This window comes from Myxine glutinosa, chromosome 2, assembly GCF_964187855.1.
Source record: "Myxine glutinosa chromosome 2, kmMyxGlut1.1, whole genome shotgun sequence".
In the NCBI taxonomy this organism is placed as follows: domain Eukaryota; kingdom Metazoa; phylum Chordata; class Myxini; order Myxiniformes; family Myxinidae; genus Myxine; species Myxine glutinosa.
This window is the reverse complement of record NC_136262.1, coordinates 196018768-196041867: the sequence shown is the minus strand read 5'-3', so window position 1 is coordinate 196041867 and position 23100 is coordinate 196018768. Positions and strand designations below refer to the sequence as shown.

The following is a 23100-nucleotide window of genomic DNA, read 5'->3' as shown; positions in this document are numbered from 1 at the left end:
CTCCCCTCTCTTTCCCACCCCCCACTCCCCTCTCTTTCCCACCCCCACTCCCCTCTCTTTCCCACCCCCCACTCCCCTCTCTTTCCCACACCCCACTCCCCTCTCTTTCCCACCCCCCACTCCTCTCTCTTTCCCACCCCCCACTCCTCTCTCTTTCCCACCCCCCACTCCCCTCTCTTTCCCACCCCCCACTCCCCTCTCTCTCTCTCCCACCCCCACTCCCCTCTCTCCCTCTCTCTCTCTCTCTCTCTCTCTCTCTCTCTCTATATATATATATATATATATATATATAATTTGTGACCTGACCGGCAGTCATGGCACACATATATATTTACCCATGGAATTGATTCTGACAAAAAAAAAACTACCATCCTGGCACAGTGCAGATGAAGAGTGCTGCAAGTCGAAGCACGCTGTCCTTCTGATGGCAATGCACAGCAGGTTGTCCTTTCTGTATTTGGGTTGTGGATGTTAAATATCCCGTGGTACACCATTGTGCACTAGCTCCCTGACCAAATTCTCCACCTAGATTGAATGGAGATATATAATTTGTTTCAAGAGATTATAGATCCTGCATTAGATTAAGTGAACGATAAGAATGGTATTATTGCATATAGTCACATTGAAGTAAATTTCAGAGAGATTCAGATACATTCATTGGTAGATTCAGATGAGAGGGTGTGGATATGACACACACACACACACACACACACACACACACACACACACACACACACACACACACACACACACACACACACACACACACACACACACACTATGGGCCAAACTTTTGGAAGGTCTAAACTTATATGAATTTATTATTCTACCCACAGCTCTTTTGGAGCTGATATATTGGCTGCACCTCTTGGGCATTGCACCTTCTTGAAGAGTGTTAAACGGGCGTTTTATTATCCTTGCACTCATTGCTTTATGTTAATTACACAATATACTCAGCAAGCAGTAAACCCAAGCCGGTTGACTGTCAACTTCCTGGTTTTCACTTTCTGGAATTATTCATCCTTCGATAGCCATCAGGACTTGAAAGCGGGACACTGATTGGTTCATCAATTGCAAACACTAAAGTCCCTTCAAAGCAAACCTTTTATCTTCCTCTTTTTTCCTTTTCATCCTTTTTTCTTCTTCTCCTTCAACACCTGCAAGATCAGACAGATACTTAAACATTTTCTTTATTATAAGGAACAGTTGATTGCACAATAAACAGCACTTCATGTTATAAGTAATGTTTGATTCCCCTTTCCCATCAGAAAATCTTGTGGCTAATGATTGCACATGGCCAAGGGGGCCATATCTATTTAATACGTATGCAAATATGTCATAATTTTTGACCGTTTCTTTCATTTAGGCTCCATGCATGTCCCTTTCTTCCCTCTCCTTAGCCTTTTCACCTCTCAACCCTCCCTCTCTTTCATCCCACTTCTCCCATACTCTCCTACCCTATCCTCACTCCCATCAACCCTTCTGTTCCTTTTTCAATATAATTATTCACCTTTTAGCACCATGAGTCCATGATAAATATATTTCCCCTTAGATACTGTGGTTACAACTAGAGCTTGTTGACACTCAAATAAATGATAATGTGTACACAGCAGCGCAATTCATTATCATCTGCTTATTCTCGCAATGGCTTTCTTGTGAGCCCAGCACAGTCATCATTTTTATCAGTGTCCTGGCAGATGAGCCCGCTAACGAGCACACTGCCTAGCGATTGGCAATAGTATGTCGATACTTTGCTGTGTAGTTCTCATTCCATGTTCTCCTCCCTGCCCTCTCCCCCAACCCCTCCTCTTTCCTGTCCAGCCCTCAATGAGCCCACCATCGACTACGGCTTCCAGCGCCTGCAGAAACTCATCCCCCGCCACCCCGGAGATCCCGAGAGGCTGCCTAAGGTGAGTGGCAACCTGTCGAGACAAGTTGCTAGGAGTGAGAATATTGCGGAGATTCTGGGGTAGGGAAAACGTTGGGATGTACCTTAAGAGTACAAGAGGAGACCACATTGCTATAGTAAAGAAAACAAAATGTCCTACTCTGCGCAAGAGGCTTCAATGAGTCTCCTATAAGAATCATGTCTTCCTTGTATCATCACTCATGATCTTACACCAATTTTTTAACCAAGCTGCTGACACGAGACACCATCTTGACATTTCAATATGCACTGTTTACCCAGGGATGCTACTTGATGGTTCTCATGCATAACTGTGATCCCTCTGGACATTAATGAAGGCGTGTTGTGAGTCGTTGGCTTAGGAGTTATCTCCAAACAACTCACTCCCCCATGACCCAATTTCTCATTTGATCTTTCTCTGCAGGAGTCTTTCCCTCAGTATTATTATGCTTCATGAAATATTTACAGATATCCACCACGACTAAAAAATTGCTCCATAAAGTTAACCATTGTTGTTGTGTGTTGCATCGACAAGAATGTTCTGTTCTTCCATTTCATTTTGTGTGTTATCAGTCGTGGGATCTGTTCTTTCCTCACTCTATATTATTACGTTCCTTTCAAGTGGCTGACATTTCCAATGCGGTGCTCTCCAAATTTGAGAGTGCGTCCATGACGGGGAAGGGCATACTGAGATGCCAGGCCGACTCTGGCAAGACACTCTGCCGGCCGTACCGACATTGGCCAGCTGTGGTCCGGGGTCGTTGGCTACCTGGGTAGAGACGGGAGGCGATGCCAGAGATAAATAATAGCACAAGCAAAAAGTTATACTCCAGATAATGTCTGCTCTTCAATTTTGTCAGGGACATGATTGCATTGTGAGAAGGCAACCGAAGCTGAAATGGCTTTGTCTTTCAAAATCAATGGCGGAATAATCATTGTCATGATGAGGTATTTTTACATTGGAAAAGGGGGTTTGGTTGGTTATAGGAAGTGGGACAAATTATTTAATAATCCTGTTAGAGGTGTTGTTTTCCTTAAAAAAAACCATTAGTAGGATATAATGAATAAACAAGTTACGGAACCATCTCTTACAGGATGGGAGCTAATGAACAATCTGTGCAGAAAGTTCTTACATCATTTCCAATTAGACATAGTATATATGGTGATTTTAAAAAATGGCAGTTGTTTGATCACACTATTTGTACATTTGTATTCAAGTCAGAAATACACCTTTCAACATATTGATTCAATACATGCGGCAAACTTTATGATTCTCCTTTGTGCAACCTTTTTAGTTTTTCATCAGAATATTGTTAACGTTAGAAAATAGTCGTGTTTAAAATTCAATTGTCATTTATTAACATCAGCACCCCATGAAGAAAATGCTATTTTTTCCACTGTTTTAGCATTAAATTATGTTTCTTGGATTGTTCAAGTACCAACATTTCAAAATACTAGAAGCACCCACTACCTTCGGGAGCATTGGGAAGTCGTCTCCCCCCACCCTCCTTGCAGGGAGTGAGGGGAGGGGGTTACACTGGGTCGAAGGGGGAGGGGACATTGTACCCATGACCTGACCCTGGGTACCACCAACATGTGTGCAAAATTTGGTGGAGATTGGCCCAAACCTGTTTTTTTCATTATTTTCAGATCCACATACATCGATTCATATACATACATAATACATATATACATACATTACATACAAAGAAATGCCTTATTTAATATAGTAGGATTATTGAATGAATCGGGATCACAGAGCTACTAATACTACAAGTTATTCAACTGCCCTGTGTATCCCCATCGTCTTGTAGCGTTGGCCAGAGGAAGGTTTTGGCTCAAGTCTTTCATCAACCAGCTGGCAAGACCTGATGTTTGAATGAAGGTTCAGGAACTTGTAATTTGGCCAAACTGTACGCAATAACTCACCTTCTCTTGGCAAAACCCACCATTGGATCTTTAATGTCCACCGATGATCAATGTCGGTAGATGGGTTCTCCAGCTTAACGTCCTTCCAATGGATGGTGCACACTTTGATACCTCAAACCCTCCATGTGAAACGCCAGGGTGACAGTTTATAGCTGGGCCGAGATTCAACCCCAGGTTAGACAGCTCAAAGGCAAGTAGGCATACCTCTAAGATAACCTGCCAGACAAACAGGGAACACGTATACGTTTCAAGAAATAGAGATCATGGTCAAAACTGAATATAAAAAAATACTTTTTCCCACTACAGATCCACCCAAATAACCTTTGACCATTAGATTCCTATAGTTTTGTTATCAGGCGGCAAATCTGATTGGATGCTGGACAATTAGGAGAAATATTAGTCGGACCATATTCAGTAGTTTCCCAAAAATATTTCCATATCAGTAAGAAAGGATTCTGGGGGAGAGATATTGGTCATTTCAGTTGCTCCCTCTTGATCCACTAAAGTGTAGGATAGGGATAGGATAGCTCATGGCATTTAATGCAAGTAATAGTTGTTTCATTGGTTGTAATGATGGATGATGAAGGCAATAGTTTGTGAAATGTCTCCTTACTCTTCTGTTTTTGACGCGTGTCTACGTACCGTAATTTGTGTGCTGCATTTTACTCGGTCGATGCAATTCTGTAAAACAGAATGTCAGATATGATCTCCAGTTGAACACTCACCATTCATGGAATGCCTCATCAGACTGCTTCAGCAGTTATAAACTAGGAATTTTTTTTTGAAAGGTGCTAAATTAGCTGTGGGAAAACCTTAAAATGTAGTGCTTCAAAAAGAGGTTGTGGGACCATTCTCGTCTGCAGGTACAAACAATCATGAGATAGTCCAGTTGTAGATTCATCTGATAACGGATCTGCTCCATAATACATTCTCCTGGAAATGAGCATATGACAGCTTTAGTCACATCCACTTTATATTTCAAGGAATTCAACACAGGACCAGACGGCTCATTGGCAAACATGCCACCAGCATATATAACCTGCTAGGCCTGAAATTGAATGTACTCGTGGAATATCATAATTCTATTACGTTGTTATAACATTAAATTATGCCTTGTAATGAGGCATGTTAAAGGCCTATCGAAGGCCTGCCTGCCTTATTGTTTTTGTCGACGAGATGAAAACGTTATAACATCACCAGCGACTGAAACAAAATCGTTTCGGGTGAGAATAGAGCTGACGCGTGATGTTTTCCTATTTCGATGTTACAGCGGTTGAAAAATGAAACTGCTCGAAAACACTTAAGAGGCCGTAGTGCATTTCCTAGATTGTAAAGGTGTTCAGATGAAAACAGTGTAAGAACACATCAGCTAGGGTCAGATCAGTTCGGCGGAAATTCTTGAGTGAGTCCAAGCAAAGTGGCAGTAACTAAACTCAGGCATAATTAGTGAATTATAAACAAAGAAAAATGTAGAAATAGAATTTTAACATCGATGAGTCGCATTCTAGTATACTGATCAGATGGGCATTTTCGGGTTAAAATACGCAAAACAAAACAAGCAAATCTGACACAAAATCACAAATGATGTCACAAAAAGTGCTTTTGACCAACTTTCTTGTTTCTTGTTCGATAGGCTTCTGTGGCCTTTAAATGAACACAAGCTTTTGTCGAGTTTGCTCAGTTATGGCTTTAGTCAGTGTGTTTTTTTTTTTTTTAAGGTTGAAGGCTCCAGCCACGGACTATATAGTCCTCATCGAGGCCAGGCCTTAAATACAAGAAAATAAAAGTGTATGATGTTTGTTTGCGTGAAAGAGAGATTGAAGCTAGCCCGGTAGCTATAGTTTGAGTGAGACAGAAAGTAAGATCAGCAACCCTGACACGGAGAGTGTAACATTGTTCCGGGCACCACTTTAACACTCCTAAGTCGGAACCGTAGTACTGCCCTGAGCGGTTGCTGTCCACAACTATATCATATTAGGTGCAACTGAAAGTTGTTTTTTTTTCATTCCTATACCTAACTTGAGAGTGCAAATGCCATGCACGGATTCTACCCCTAACTTCATCGTGCATACCGGCATTGCCCGATACTCTGTAATATCCCTTACCAAGTGCATATGCGATTGCAAGGTGGCCAATCCATGAGCATTTGGGCATTAGGCTAGCAAACAGGTCAATCTAAGCTCGGCTATGCAGTAAGACTGGACTTTGCAGGCCATGGAATCATTACAATAGTCGGCGAGAGCTCGTTTCCTCTTTACAAGTGCTAATATATCATCACTTTCTGATAAAACACCCTATCGCTTAGAGACTTGTTCAGAGACTATGAAGCTTATTTATCGAAAGCCTGAATGCCAGCAAGAGGAAAAGGAAGAGTCACAGCACGCTTGGCCCACTGCGCAATTTCAAGCACGCGGACTGGCGAGGAAAGTGAGATCTGTTCAAGATAGTACATACAACAAAGTTCCAGCCAATAACCACAATGAGAAATATTTTTGGCTTTCACTCTTTTTAGAGCTTGTTTTCTCCAACATCAAGCAATGAGTGCAGTTAAAAATCAGAATTCTAAAAAAACAAGAACAAAACATTTGTTTACAGCCAGAACAGTCACAATTCATGGAAGTTGTTGGCGTTGGAGTTCCTCGTACACCCAATGTCGAATCACAAATCGTTCCTGATATGCTTGGATTATCCTGTTTGTCTTGAGCACCAAGACGAGTGCGTCTTGGTTTATTGAGCACACCAAAACTGCCTTGAGAATAAGTCCTCCATCTGAGCTCTTCCCGGGTGCTGGATGGAAATTACAGCTTAAATCATCACTCGCTGTTAAAGGGATATCAGATGATGAATACAAGCAGCGAAATAGAAATATGAATAGATTTGAAATTTTTCTATTGAAAAAATAACCTCCTGTAACACAAGCACACTCTGATTATAATTTGCAAATTTTTAACTATCCACGAGGAAACCATCATGGTTTAGTTGTAATTGAAAGTCAAACTCCATTTAAAATTGCTCATTTCAAGTCTCCATTAAATTACCAGGATGACATAGGCTAGTTCAACGAACTGTTGTCAAATTAATAACGCAGAAGTGGACGTACGTCACCTTAGCACAGAAAATGATGGATAAGCGGTGAATAACTTTTAGCCTCAGGGTATGCTTTTTAGGGTTTTAGCTCTGCAGGATTATTTATAATATCAATTTTGAGTCGTGGCCAAAAATATTGGCACCCTTGCACTTTTTCAAATAATGCACCATTTCTTCCAGAAAATTGTTGAAATAAAAATATATTTTGGTATCCACATATGTATTTCTTTGGTTTGCAGTGGAATAAAACCAAAAAAGCTGAAAAATTACTAAATCTTAGCTTATTCCACACAGAAATCCTAAAATCGCCCAGACAATATTATTGGCTCCTTTTAGAAGTTGTTAGAAATAATTAGATTTCAAGCAGGTGATTTTCCCTTACTTTGGAATTGAACTCACCTTTGGTGAGTTGCAGGTGTCTGCAATATAAAAATCACTCATTCAACCAGTTTGAATAGAGAAAAGGAGCCATTCTGCTGTTTTGTGTCACTGTGTCTACCGCAATGAGCATGGAGAAAAGAAAGAAAACCAGAGAATTGTCTGAGGAGGTCAGACACAAGATTTTAGCCAAGCATGGACAACCTCAAGGCGACAAGTCCATCTCCAGAGACCTTGATGTTCCTGTGTCCACCATACGCAATGTTATCAGGAAGTTTAAGGCCCATGGCACTGGAGCCAACCTCCCTGGACCTGGCCGCAAGAGAAAGCTTGATTGAAGATTGCAGCGAAGGATTGTTTGAATGGTGGAGAAAGCACCTCGATCAACTGCCAAACACATTCAAGCTGACCTTCAAACACAAGGTACGACAGTTTCAACTCGCACCATCCGTCACCAACTCGATGAAACAGGGTTCTATGGTAGGAGACGCAGGAGGACCCCACTGCTGAGAGAGAGACATGAGAAAGCCTGACTGGAGTTGGCCAAAACACACCTGAACAAGCCAAAATCCTTCTGGGAGAATGTCCTGTGGACAGAGGAGACCAAATTAGAGCTTTTTGGGAAAGGACATCATCTCTATGTTTACAGAAAACAAAATGAAGACTTCAAAGAAAAGATCACCTCCCCTATAGTCAAACATGGAGGAGGTTCAGTGATGTTTTGGGGTTGCTGTACTGCCTCTGGCACTTGGGTACCTTGAATGTGTGGATTGCATCATGAAATCAGGAGATTATCAAGGCATTTTAGAGTGCAATGTTCAACCCAATGTCAGAAAGCTGGGTCTCCGTCGAAGGTCATGGGCCTTGCAGCAGGACAATGACCCCAAACACACTTCAAAAAGCACCCAGAAATGGTTCAAGATAAAATGCTGGACTGTTCTGAAGTGGCCAGCAATGAGTCCAGATCTAAATCCCATTGAACACCTGTGGGGAGATCTGAAAACAACAGTTGGGAGAAGGCACTCTTCAAATCTGGGAGAACTGGAGCAGTTTGCACAAGAAGAGTGGGCCAAACTGCCAGTAGCGAGGTGTCGGAATCTCATTCATGGCTCCAGGAAGCGCTTGACTGCAGTTATTTTGTCCAAAGGCCGTGCTACCAAATATTAAGTCTTGGGTGTCAATAATTTTGTCAATGCCATTTATTTTTATTTTTTGATTTAAAAGGATATATTAAGTTCTGAATAAAAAACAAAGCTTCTGTAATATTAACAGTGAAATAAAGGATTGTGGAGACCAAATACTTTTGTCAATTTCAACTTATTTTTAGAGAAAATTGTGAGTTACTTGAAAAAAGTTCAAGGGCGCCAATATATTTAGCCACGACAGTACGTTTGTAATATTTATTTATTATACCATTGAATGGTTGTTTCATTATGATGAGGCATTGGTTCGGTGGAAATCATTGACCAACTTGTGTTCCCAAAGCACACTAAGACTGTTCATAAAGTAAATAAATGTGTTTCAGATGTACCTAAATTGAAGGGAAAGCCTTATAGTTTTCCTTTACAACTGATAAAATCTCATTACCCTTCAAAAAGCTTCCACGTACCAAATCCAGGCCATTCTATCACACCACTATTAAGCCGATACATTCTTAACCGTAAGGTCAAAATAAACGGTCTCATGAGGTCTTCTAAAAATTCTGCAACAAGTAATTTTTTTTAGATCCTACTATAAATTTGCAATTGGTCACTGGCTTTGCCACCAATATTGCAGACCCTAGGCTTCAAAACGCTACGTATATCGAACAAACTGCTTCAAATGGAGCGCCGTGCTGCCATTAGAGCATTTGAATTGCATCAGATGCGGCAATAAGTGTGAATTGTTGCTCCCAGCTTGCCGACTCGATGACAGAAGACGCCATTTGCATTTTTGTTGCACTCATCCCTATCCCGATCAGAATCCCGTGCAGGCACGGGCAACTCGGTCGTTAAGCAAACAGCTTGTGTAGCTAAATGATTACTACTGAATCTTGCAAATATCATATTAAGAACTTTAGAACCTGGGTTTAGTCTTTTTAAATAAGGAAGCATTGTACAATGGAAGTAAACATCAGTAGTTGGACAAAAATTCAGTGGCCTGCAGATGTGAGTGTATGTACGTGTGCAGAGGAGGTATGGGAAGGAAAGCATCGGAAAGGTTGAGTGTTGTGGGTGCTGGGGAGGGTGTAGTCATGAAGCAGCGATATCCGGCCTTCACTTCAAAATGGTAGCATTAGCACCCAGAACATTGATCATAGCACATGAGTCTGGTTGATTTCCCAATCGATTGCACCACTTTATGTATTCAGAGGGACCTGGCTTTCCCAAGACAAGCAGATGTGTGTAAAACACCTCTTACGATGCACTGAGCTGCAATGAACGATGACAACTTGTCTAAAACATTGGATGAAGAGTATAATGGTTGAGTTATATATCTTGTTTGGTTATAATAACAAAATGAGATGATGATTCTTTTAAAATACAACATCTATGCTCATTGAAGATTAAGATGAAAGAGGGTAAAAAACAATGTATTGCCAGTCGAGTAGTGGGGCCACAGTTGGATACAACAGGCCAGAGAATAAACAAATAGGAAGAAACAAAGAAACCTGCAAGTAAGAGATAGGGTTGGGACATATATCCGACCATTCAACAACGTCTACCTGGGCTACTGTCTGTTTTCCTTCCCTTATTCTCCCTCAATAAATTTAAACCCCTCCACTCCTTACACTGAACTTGTTCTGCTCACTCTTCCACTCCATATTCTCTTAGTATATCCCTGTCTTCCTCTATCCCAATTCTACCATTCATACCCTCCCCATCATTCCTGCTCATCAAAATTTATTTCGAATTTTCTTTCTGTGCCACATGATTCATTTCTTCTACTTTTGTCACCAGACACCATCCCCGCATACTGTACGTGACTGGTCCTGGAAGGAAAGTCTTGTTTCTTCTTCATCCTCTCCTCCCTTTCTCTCCCACTGTTTCTCATTCTCCTACCATGCATCTTCCTCTTTTCACGCATCTCTTCCTAGGCCGTATATAAACCCACTCACATCAATCCATCACATCTTTCTCTGAGCATCCAGTAAACAGGCTCTTCACCCCAATCCTGATGTGTGTGACTGGGTTGCCAATGGCAGTATTCAGAAACAGAAACCGATTTGTGATAAATGCAGACACATGGGTCCATCATTCCCTCTCAACCCCTTCTGGCCTTCTGCCTCTTCAGCTGTCACCCCTGCCCACACCCCCACTCGCAAGACACACGACACCCCCTCCTCCTATAACCATACACCCACCCCTCACACGGCCCTCCTACCCTAATATGCTTCCTTCTTGCCCCACCATACTTCCCACTAATCCTACCAACAATCACAATCATGTAGCTACGTCCTTTCCCTTTCATTCTGGTCCATTAGCATCAGCGGTCTCTGTATGTGGCCACCTCATCCCAAATTCATCGGTCTCTGCAGGTGGCCTCCTCATCCCAAGCTACATGTCATATGTTTAAACAAACTTTTCTTTCACAGGATATTATGCATGCACTGATCTGTCTCCTCAGTTATTCCTGGTCACACTTTCAGAAGTCCAATGGTTGTGTTGGTAGTTAGTAGTGTCATGGACTACATCAGGAGCTCCCTTCCCCATGCCCCACCAGGTGTTATTGCAGACACACATGGGGTAGACACACTTGAGTCAAATCTTTAATGTCTCGCACCATCTGCAAAATCGTGGTGGCAGTGGGTGAAGTTCATCACCATGACATGTACCTCATTTGTTCCTTTCTTCTTCAAAGATAGAGTCATGAGAGACACTGCTCTTCCTAAATCCGTGTCTTAACTCTGTCTTTGCAGAAAATGCTATGGGTCTCATGTTCTCCTCTTCTTGGACATGTGCTACCCTCACCCCCTTATGTAAACTCCTTTGAATACATGTGAACTTCTTTCCCACGGAGGTGGAGAACTTCCAAGCAAGTCTTGACTCCTCCACTGCAAATGGGCCAAATGACAGAGTACACATACCCAGAGTACCTGAATTAATTCAGACTTGTTCATCTGCTCTACCGATTCCTTTTTCTGTCCTCTTTTCCAGGTCTTTCTCTGAAGTCCACATGCATGCATCATTTAAAGTTGCCAAAGTTAGCCCAATTCATAGTATGGTTGCCAAAAATGAAAATCTCAACTATAGATCAGTCAGCCTTATCCCATCATATTGAAATAATTAAATCAATCATCACTGCAGACCTCCAGACTCTTCTCTCTAACTCTCTGATCTCATCAGTTTGGCTTCCACCAAGGTCATTCCGCTCCAGACATTCTGCTTCCATTATGTTAACAATAGATGGATACCCTCAATCTAAAAGAAAAAAAAAGTCAGAGTCGTCTCACCAGACCAATCCTAACCCTTGTATTTGAATCTGTCTGGCTCCTTGTCCTGCTTTCCAAACTGTCAGCTAATGGTATTCTATGTCTCCTCTTAAAACTACCTGTCAGTTTTCCTCTGTGTTCAGAAGTACGGTATTGCGTTGCTTTGGATGATATTCTCTCACATGACATAACTGTAGAGGATGGCATCTCTTAAGGAGCATTCTGGGACCAGTCCATGTTCCTTGTGGTACAGGGTGTGCCATAAGTCGCATTATCCCCTATATGTATTGTTACAGACGCGGTGGTGGATGTTAGTTTACCGAGCGGTTTGGTATGACCACGTCTGCACAGTTTACCCGATTATGCTCGAACGTTGACTAAGTCGCGCTATACTAAATCAATGAAGGAAAAGGACACACGGCTGGGATTCAAATGACACGACACCAGGGGTTCAGTTCTCAAGACCTCCGGAGGAGGTTATATTAGGGCGGAAGGTTAGATTACAACTACAAGAGGTACAGCATAGTAAGATAAGCACTTAGACACACTCTTATATTATTCCCAACAGACGACAGATAAACGGGACAAAAGGCTGACTCACACGGGGATTGATGGCAAGGAAAGGCAGGCAGTCGATGGCTCAAGGTGCACTCTTGGCTCAAGGCAGAATCGACTCGGTCCGGTCCAGAGATGCAGGGAGGTCACAGCGCTCGGAAGGCAACGTTCTTTCTCCAAGCTGGGGGCGCATCTGACGTCACGTCCGGTACGTGGCCGCGTATATCCGGCGGGGAGTGACACGCCCTCGGCTCGTTAGCTCCGCCCCAGATGGAATCGGCTCGTTGCTTCTCATTGGGTGCGTGCGGGGGGGGGGGGGGTTACCGGCTCCACCCTTGACGAGGGGCTGACAGGGAGCCCCTTCGTGGTAACCCCGTGGAGCGCATGGTCATGGCGGCTAACCGAGCCGGTGTGAGGACGCACACTCCCCCCGCGCGCCGTGGTTGTAGTTGTTGTTGTAGCTGTAGTTGTTGTTGTTGCTGTAGTTGTTGTTGTTGTTGTTGTTTGGGGAAGAAGATGGGAGGAGGTAAGGGAAGGTCCTAAACTCACTACTGGTGCCATATAATCACATTCTGGTGCAACGAAGAGTCAGAATTAATGGAAACGAGTCCTTAACTGACATAGACTAAGAATAACTAGCAAGATGTCCGAAAGTTGTCTACGTGAGATGCGGTGGACCTGGGCACGACATTTAATGGGGGAAAAAGGGGAAGGTCGGTTCTACAGAGTGTTGTTTACAGACAATGGGACTAGGGAATGGGGGATTGGGGATAGTTGGGGAGTATTGGGGAAATAGGGGACTATTTACAAGCGGATATGGAGGCCAAATTCCATATTCGCAACATTGCACCCTTCTCTACCCTCGGGGCGTCCCGACCCGATAAATTTTTACCTATTTTAGTGTGGCACTCAGATGTAGTTCCCTCTACTATTAACTCTACCCTGAGTGCGACAGTTTTACAGATATTCACAAATGAGTAAATATGTCCCCCTGCGACGTTGCACCCTTCTCCTCTCAGAAACACACCCACAGGATAACCGAATCCGGAAAGAATTCGCAAACTAAACATACAGCCGGTAGGGAGCATTATTTACAAGACTACGCTGCTATTTACACTACGATCCAGGACCTGTTTTTGGAGGAACACATGCAGATGTTATGCATAGAGAGCGCACGCATGCCAGCATCGATACACCAACCCACGAGTGCTCTGTGGCCTACGGCCTTTAATAACGTGCAGAGCACCCTTTCCCAGTACGAAAAGCACCACCCCATCACAAAGCACCACCCCATCACACAGTCAGCACCATCCGGTGCACCAATAAAATGTTTAGTGATCATTGTGTGGTGTCGCAGCCGGCCGATGTTCTGCCGCTGGTCTTGCCTTCATGTGGTGCACTTGGCCTTCTTACTTCTTTAAAAAATCAAGAAAGGCGCCAACCGCGTCCATTTCTGTATTTTGTGGCCGTCAGGGGGCCAACTGTTAGTGGTTCACCTTGTATGGCATAGGTGCCACGTTGACCCATAGGTCCTTCCACGGGTGGTGCTTGGCCGCAAAAGAACTGCGGTCCATTGTGGGTGGCCACAAACATTGCGGTCCATATGGTGTATCGATCCAGGCAGCAAGCAGCGAAAGTGCAGGCCCACAACTGCGAAGCCAGCACCTCTCTCTCCTCTCTCTCTGCCCCAAAACCAGATCCTCGGAGGTGGGAGACAAAAGAAGAAGACAAGTGAGTAAGGTGGTAAGGGCGCAAAAGTGCACGCAATACAAGGTGATGCACACTGGGGGCACATGGGAACCAGGTGAGACAGGTACGTTCCTATCGTACGCCCCCCCACCCCACCAGGTAACCTACATGGCCCCTCCCTTACCCCTTACTGTATCCACAAAACACAACACTACCCATAAACATCTACTTTACAAATCAACAAACATCCCTACTGTCTTCCCCGTTCCTCCCATATACCAAATTCGTCTTCTCTCCCTCCTAACCAATCAAATTTGCTATTCCCAACTCTCATCAAAATTTGCCATCTCCAACTCAACATCAAAATTTGCCATCACCAATTCATCATCAGTCCCTCCTAAGGAGGGAGAGATGGAATCACCCCAATGTCTCATCCACGTCGTGATGCGTCTCACAAATCCACAGCAATCTCATTTCCTGCAACAAAACAAAGAAATCACAGGTGTGGAGTCATCATCATCACCACAGGTGAGTGGCTGCGTATGGTGCGACAGGTTCATCAATCCTAACTATTTCCTAAATGACTTTAACAACTTTACACTACCCGGGGTCTTTCTCCGGCCAAACCATTGGCCCTCTTACACTATGGGTTCTAAAAACCAATTCCCATTGGCCAAACTGTGGTGCTTTTCAATTTGGGGTCTCACTCCCCCGATTCATCTCCCGGTGCCCTCGCACAATTTCTGGGCTGTGGCGTGTACCTCTCCCAGCGGGTCTACCCACCTGCACACCTCCACCACTGCAGTTGCCTCCGAGCTTACCTGCTCCTTACCCTAACCTAACTACCTGGGGAAGGCCCTCTGGCGCTCTCCCCACTCGGTGCCCTCTCTGGCACTGGGCTGCCCGATCCACACCCGGGATCCTCAGGCACCCACTCACAACTACCGGCTCCCAGAGCCCACCTGCGGCCTCACCTGGCCGACATCCTCACAGTGGTGGGGTGCCCAACCAACTACACACACTAACAGGCTACACGCCCAGCCATTTCCACAACACTAATGCACCCATTCACAACACCATTCTGCAACCGCACCACAGATGCCAATATCCAACCACAATTTACCTATACCCTCTACCTAACACTTACACTACCCGCCCCGGGTATCCGTGATGGGGGTCCACTCTTCCCCCATTCACACCTTCGCACCATGCACACCACTCCGTACCACTTACTCCAACTCTCTCTCCACACCTGTACTTGCACACCTGTGCTCTCACACCTGGTGCCACCTGCACCCTTCTCTCCCCAAGCGCATTCGCGCTGATCCACACACTCACTACTCATACACTGCTCCACACACCTGTCCAGTTCTCACACACACGGCATCATCTCAGCTAACTACTCCCTTCTGAAACTTGCGCTTCCCAGTCGTCCCTTTAAACTTTTGCGCTCCCTCGTCATTATCATCCACACTAATCTACCTGCGTCCCCACTACAGGTATCAGTCACTAACTAAACTTAACGTTACCTTAGGTCATCTTCTCTAGATCCCTATCAATATAACCTAACCCACCCGGGCTAGTTTTCACTGCCATACACCCCATAAGCTATTGCTCCTTTGCCCCCTCGGGAAGGGTGGCAGGGATGCCACCCTTACCCACCGGGCCCATCGCTCACTACCAATTTGGCACATCAAATTTCCACAAATCAAAAATTTGCCAATCACTACCCATCATCTGCCAATCACTACTGCCAATCCCTTGCCAATCATCAAATTTTGTTTTTCTCTAATTTTGGGGCCAAAACACTAACCTCATCACCCAGTCTACTCACTAATACCTCTCGGTGCGCCAATCCCTGTCCAAAGCCCGGCTTTGTAAAGCCAAGCCATGAATGCGGGTTGTTCTGTGCCAGCGGCTGGATGCGTCCGGCACTCGGTGCAGGGACGGGGGCTTACCCGGGCCGAGATCCCACGCACCATCTCGGCGTGGAGCCATCCAATGTCCCGATCTCGACCTGCCGGACTGCCTCAACAAAAAGTGGTCGCCATGACGACCCTTTCTATCGGGCTGCCCGCTCCGCCTAGTGGAGCACGGACGCGGCCGTTCAAAGCGAGGCCCAGCACGCACCGAGGGCCCGATTCGGCTAAAAGTCGACCTAACCTCTAACCCGTGTAACGTCGATGCTTCACCTGCATGCTTACACCCCGCAGCCCGTTCCTTGCTCACACATCCAGCCGTGCCCATGCTCCTCGTACCTTTCCTTACACACCCAGGTACACCCATTCCACTCACAGCCTTGGTCACACACCTGACCACCGAACACTTTGGCACACATTCGTTGGTCGCACACCTCACCAAAACACCTCTTCGCGCCCCCTCCTCAGTCACCTCCTCTGTGACAATCACAGGTGTGCCCTCATTCGCACACCCAACCACGTGCCTCACTACCAACTCAAATGTGCCTTCCCACACACGCTCTACCATTCCAGGTGTGCATCCTTCCATCCCAGGTGTACATCCTCGCTCACCTGTCACAACCAGCTCACTCTCCTTGTCACTCTCACTACTCTCACCTCCATTCTTGACAGCGCACTCACCCTTACTCTTGACAGCGCACTCTTTCCTCATGCACCTGTCTGTCACACACCTTTCTCGCGCACACTCTCCAGTTACACCCTCTGTAACACTCACCACAGGTGGACACTCTTCCTTACTTCTGACAGCGCACTCTTCCCTCATGCACCTGTCCGTCACACACCTTTCTCGCGCACACTCTTGCGCACACTCTCCCGTCACACCCTCTGTAACACTCACCACACCGCGCTTCCACATGCTCCCTCGCACACGCGCTACGACCGACTCACTCTCGCCAGCACACTCACTCCTTGGCACGCACTTTTTCCTCACACACCCCAGAGTCGGACTTTCTTGCACACCTCCTTTTTCGCACACCAGACCGGTCGCACACTTCACCAACGGCCTCTCACGAACACCCGGGTCCATCTCGACCCCCAAGCTTCTTAAATCCCCTGGCGCATCATACGCACGACCATATTGGTCACCACTTACACCAGGTCCTCTTCCTCTTCGCTTCTCCTCCATCACCTGCGAATCCCTCATCCGGTTAATGAGCACATCATCACGATCCAAACACAGACTTTGGACCAATTCTTTTATCTCCTCTTTTATTTCTTTCTTATCCCCTCTCCGTCGCTTCTTAATTTCGCTCATCCCTTCTTCCACTTCTTCTAGTTTCTGCTTCACCTCTTTCATTCCCCGGTACGTCTCCTCCAGCTCATCCTCTAAGGCTACCTTGACCGTTTCCAGGTGCATCCTCACCTGCCGGTCCTTCGTCTCCATTACCTCTACCACCTCGTCCAACCTCGCTGTCAGTCCCTCACGTACCATCTGACATTCCCTCTTTGTCGCTTTTAAGTCGTTTTTTATGTCGTTTTGTGTCGCTTTTAAACCTCCTAATACCGCAGTGTTCCTCTTTACCTGGTCCGTTAGTTCTTTTTGTCCCTCTGTTAGCTGCTCCACCTCCTGCGTCAGGTCCTCTATGCCCCCTTGTAACTTTACAGTCCCCTTTCTCACCTCCTTCTCCATGTGCTCCTTACAGTGCCTCACCTCCTCGCGCACTCCTCCGACCTCCTCACTCACTCCTCTTCTGATCTCTTCTCCCATCACTTGCATCTCCTGCCCAGATGCCACCCTCATCTGCTCCATTTCCTCCCTGTGAGCATCCAGTTTGGTTTCTACCCCCATTCTGACCCCCTCTATCTGCTGCCCCATTTGGTTAACTTCCCTTTCCGCTTGGTCCCTCATGTCCCTCAATTTGCCTTCCATCCTGTTTTCTAACCCCTCTAACCCATTTTTCACTCCCTCTATCTGATTCTCCTGGGCAGCCATTCTATTTTCTACCCCCGTTAACCCCTCCTGTATTTCCCCTAATCTATTGTCTAATTTCCCAAATTTCTTGTCTAATCCCTTAAAATTATTGTCTAATTTCCCAAATTTCTTGTCTAATCCCTCACCGGTACCCCTCGCTTCGTCCCTCATGTCCCTCAATTTGCCTTTCAATCGCTCACTATTAGTCCTCATTCCCACCATTATTCTGTTTTCCATTTCTTCCTTATTCTTGTCCATAAGGGCCTTCATTTGCATAAAAAAACAAGTTCAAATCCACCGGGGGCGCTGCCACGGTCGCGGGCGCGGTGACCAGCGAGGCGCCATTTTGTGCGTTTGCTACCCTCGCTGCTTCGCTCTCCTCGCGTCCCTCAATTTGGTCCTGGACCGACCCTGCCTCACTCTCCCCTACCGGACCCCAGCTGTCTTGGTCTGCCATAGCGCGACTTTCAAAATTCGGGTTTTTATTTCCGTATAACAAAATCAAATTTCGCCGTTATAATTTCGCGCGGGAAACGCGCTCCGAATCGATTCTACTACAAATTTGGGCCTAATAACGCGCGGGAAACGCGCTCCGAATCGATACTACTACAAATTTGGGCCTAATAACGCGCGGGAAACGCGCTCCGAATCGATTCTACTACAAATTTGGGCCTAATAACGCACGGGAAACGCGCTCCGAATCGATTCTACTACAAATTTGGGCCTAATAAATTTAGTCCCGGGTTCGAATTCCACTCCTCGACACCAATTGTTACAGACGCGGTGGTGGATGTTAGTTTACCGAGCGGTTTGGTATGACCACGTCTGCACAGTTTACCCGATTATGCTCGAACGTTGACTAAGTCGCGCTATACTAAATCAATGAAGGAAAAGGACACATGGCTGGGATTCAAATGACACGACACCAGGGGTTCAGTTCTCAAGACCTCCGGAGGAGGTTATATTAGGGCGGAAGGTTAGATTACAACTACAAGAGGTACAGCATAGTAAGATAAGCACTTAGACACACTCTTATATTATTCCCAACAGACGACAGATAAACGGGACAAAAGGCTGACTCACACGGGGATTGATGGCAAGGAAAGGCAGGCAGTCGATGGCTCAAGGTGCACTCTTGGCTCAAGGCAGAATCGACTCGGTCCGGTCCAGAGATGCAGGGAGGTCACAGCGCTCGGAAGGCAACGTTCTTTCTCCAAGCTGGGGGCGCATCTGACGTCACGTCCGGTACGTGGCCGCGTATATCCGGCGGGGAGTGACACGCCCTCGGCTCGTTAGCTCCGCCCCAGATGGAATCGGCTCGTTGCTTCTCATTGGGTGCGTGCGGGGGGGGGTTACCGGCTCCACCCTTGACGAGGGGCTGACAGGGAGCCCCTTCGTGGTAACCCCGTGGAGCGCATGGTCATGGCGGCTAACCGAGCCGGTGTGAGGACGCACACTCCCCCCGCGCGCCGTGGTTGTAGTTGTTGTTGTAGCTGTAGTTGTTGTTGTTGCTGTAGTTGTTGTTGTTGTTGTTGTTTGGGGAAGAAGATGGGAGGAGGTAAGGGAAGGTCCTAAACTCACTACTGGTGCCATATAATCACATTCTGGTGCAACGAAGAGTCAGAATTAATGGAAACGAGTCCTTAACTGACATAGACTAAGAATAACTAGCAAGATGTCCGAAAGTTGTCTACGTGAGATGCGGTGGACCTGGGCACGACATTTAATGGGGGAAAAAGGGGAAGGTCGGTTCTACAGAGTGTTGTTTACAGACAATGGGACTAGGGAATGGGGGATTGGGGATAGTTGGGGAGTATTGGGGAAATAGGGGACTATTTACAAGCGGATATGGAGGCCAAATTCCATATTCGCAACAGTATTATATACAGTCACGTGAAAAAGTAAGTACACCCCATGTAAAGTTTTGACTTTTTCAACATATTTCAACATACAGCTATTTGATCTTCATTTCAACAATATTGATAGATAAAGGTGATATAATATAACAATTATCATGAAACATTTACATTTTGAAGTCTATTGCATAATTTAAATAAACATAAATGCAAATTTCGCATGTGGAAAAAGTAAGTACACCCTTGGCTCTAATAGGTGGTATTGCTCCCTTTGGCAGAAACAACCTCAAGTAGGCGTTTCTTATTACTGTCTACCAGTCTCTGACATCGACTGGGAGAAATTTTTGCCCACTCCTCCATGCAGAATTCTTTCAGCTGTGCGATGTTTGAGGGGTTTCTTGCATGCACAGCTCGTTTCAAATCCCCCCCACAACATCTCGATGGGATTTAGATCCGGGCTTTGACTTGGCCATTCCGGAACCCTACATTTCTTTCTTTTCAGCCATTCCTTGGTGGATGTACTGGTATGTTTCGGGTCATTGTCATGTTCCATTGTCCACCTTTGGTTGAGCTTCAACTTTCCGACAGATGGCCTCACATTATCCTCAAGCACCCTCTGGTACAATGAAGAATTCATAGTGGATTCTATGATGGTGAGCTGCCAAGGCCCTGATGCAGCAAAGCTGCCCCAAACCATAATATTTCCACCACCATGCTTTAGAGTTGGTATCAGGTTCTTGTGGTCAAATGCTGTCTTTGGATTTCGCCAAACATGTCTTCTGGTACTGTGGCCAAATAGCTCTACCTTTGACTCATCTGTCCAGAGCACATTGTTCCAGAAGTGCTCGTCTTTGCCTAGGTGTTCATTGGCAAACTTTAGTCTTGCCCTGATGTTCTTTCTGGACAGCAAAGGTTTCCTCCTGGCACACCTCCCATGTCGATCAAATTTGTGCAGCCTCTTTCTAATGGTAGACTCATGCACTTTGACATCAACAGTGGCAAGAGCTACCTGTAGGTCCCATGATGACATTCTGGGGTTCTTAGAGACTTCTTTCAGCATCTTGCGGTCTGCTCTCGGGCTGAACTTGCTGGGGCGGCCTGGCCTGAACAAGTTGGCAGTTGTTTGGAATCTTCGCCACTTGTAGATGATCTTCCGGACAGTCGAATGATTGATTTCAAATTGTTTGGAGATCTTTTAAAATCCCTTCGCAGACTCGTAGGCATCTATAACCTTCTTTCTGAAGGCCTCAGAGAGCTCTTTTGATCTGGGCATGGTGACGCCGCACACTTCAACAACAAAGAGCAAACCAAACTAAATGTCTGAGGTTTAAATAAAACAGGTTCCTCCAAGATCCTCTCTAATGATGTTCTAATCATTTGCACCTCAGCTGGTGCACCTGATTCTAATTTTAGGTATTTGAAGTAGTGATAAATGTCGGGGTGTACTTACTTTTTCCACATGCGAAATTTGCATTTATGTTTATTTAAATTATACAATGGACTACAAAATGCAAATGTTTCATGATATTTGTTATATTATATCACCTTTGTCTATCAATATTGTTGAAATGAAGATCAAATAGCTGTATGTTGAAATATGTTGAAAAAGTCAAAACTTTACATGGGGTGTACTTACTTTTTGACGTGACTGTATGTATATGTGTCAAAGACCCTCTATGGAATATTAATAAATACAGCTATATAGGTGTCTACATACCTGTGTATTCCGTACATATAAGCATGCATGCAATACTTGTCGGGGGTAACGAGACTTATGCATGCAATACTAGTAGTGGGTAACATACCCTGTACATGAGCACTCTATCTTTGTCACTCAATATCCATTGTTTCATTTTTCAGACATCTACAGCCTGCGCAGGGCTCTTCCTCACCCCTCTTCCAATTCCTCTTTGATCATATAGACAAAATATGCAAGTGGTCATTTACCTGGAACACGTCTTTTATTGCGGGAGTCTCACAATCTCTTTTTGTCATTTCATATAAAAACAGCAGAATAATCCACCAACCCATTTCTGTGGTCAGCCTCTGAGAGAAGTCAAGTCTCTGGATCTCTTGAGCCTCACCATCAGCTGTAACCTGTCTTGGGAGGATCACATCCCCCAGCTGGTCTCCAAGGCTAACTGCCACCTTGGGATGCTGTGCAGGGACGAGTATTTCCTCTGCCATCCTCAACTCATAATGGTGTATAATGCTTTAATCCAAAGTGCCGTGGAATATGACTTCCCACTTTGTGCTGGTTCCCATATTGACCTCTCGAGTCTGCAGATGGGAAGACCCTCTATGTGGTTGGCATCTCACAAGAGCAGGCTGACTCTCAAGGTCTGCTTCCTGCTCGCCACAGGCAGGTTAGTGGAAGTATTTTAATGACTGTCTCTTGGTGTTATTCCTTCTGTCCTCTTCTGCTTCTCTGTCCAAACTCTGCGCCTCCAGGTCACACATGCTCACTTACTCTGTTACCCTCCCCAAGTCTTAGCTTAATCCTTACCTCTATTTTGTCATCCTCCTCTTCTTTCACCCATGGATCTAACTTCATAATTCTATTGCCTCGTGCTCTTCACTTCAGCCATTCGAGTTACCTGCTAACCACCACCTCATGGCCTTTTCCATTTCTACCTCCTAGCTTCTCCACATCCACTAAGACAATTCCCTTGTAAGTCATTCCCTTGTGCTGTCGTGCTCTTCTTCTTTGTGGTGACCTGATCCAGATGTTTATCCTTCACCCCACTTTGTCGACCATTTGTCCTCTGTTCTTCTGCTCTTCAATCAACCACCTCAACTGTGCAAAAGCAATAAGATAAACTTGTTAACTATGTTAGAATTTACACAGTCGCAAGTAAATTCAGTATTTTTTCCTCTGCAAAAATATGACCAAAGACAAACTCGAAGACATTCGGGGTTGCATCTTGTACTGGGTTGCATCTTGTACTGGGTTGCATCTTGTACTGGGTTGCATCTTGTACTGGGTTGCATCTTGTACTGGGTCGCATCTTGCACTGGGTCGCATCTTGTACTGGGTCGCATCTTGTACTGGGTTGCGTCTTGTACTGGGTTGCGTCTTGTACTGGGTTGCGTCTTGTACTGGGTTGCGTCTTGTACTGGGTTGCATCTTGTACTGGGTTGCATCTTGTACTGGGTTGCATCTTGTACTGGGTCGCATCTTGTACTGGGTTGCATCTTGTACTGGGTTGCATCTTGTACTGGGTCGCATCTTGTACTGGGTCGCATCTTGTACTGGGTCGCATCTTGTACTGGGTTGCGTCTTGTACTGGGTTGCGTCTTGTACTGGGTTGCGTCTTGTACTGGGTTGCGTCTTGTACTGGGTTGCATCTTGTACTGGGTTGCATCTTGTACTGGGTTGCATCTTGTACTGGGTCGCA

General features: G+C 45.4%; 1 protein-coding gene and 1 long non-coding RNA gene across 3 annotated transcripts in view; one reads left to right on the top strand and one right to left on the bottom strand.

Annotated features, from left to right (window-relative positions):
- Positions 1 to 1660: 1660 nt before the first annotated feature.
- LOC144890693 (transcription factor COE3-like) overlaps positions 1661 to 23100 on the top strand; it is a 69856-nt gene continuing 48416 nt past the window's right edge. For both annotated transcript variants that reach the window (XM_078772142.1, XM_078772141.1), the window contains exon 1: positions 1661 to 1910. In XM_078772142.1, coding sequence (XP_078628268.1) covers positions 1773 to 1910 — 138 coding nt within the window. In that variant the 5' untranslated portion in view covers positions 1661 to 1772. The remainder of the gene's footprint in view (positions 1911 to 23100) is intronic.
- The window catches only part of LOC144890695 (uncharacterized), a 34187-nt gene continuing 30259 nt past the window's right edge, over positions 19173 to 23100 (bottom strand). Inside the window, exon 2 of the long non-coding RNA XR_013622432.1 lies at positions 19173 to 19357. This is a non-coding gene — a long non-coding RNA (uncharacterized LOC144890695). The remainder of the gene's footprint in view (positions 19358 to 23100) is intronic.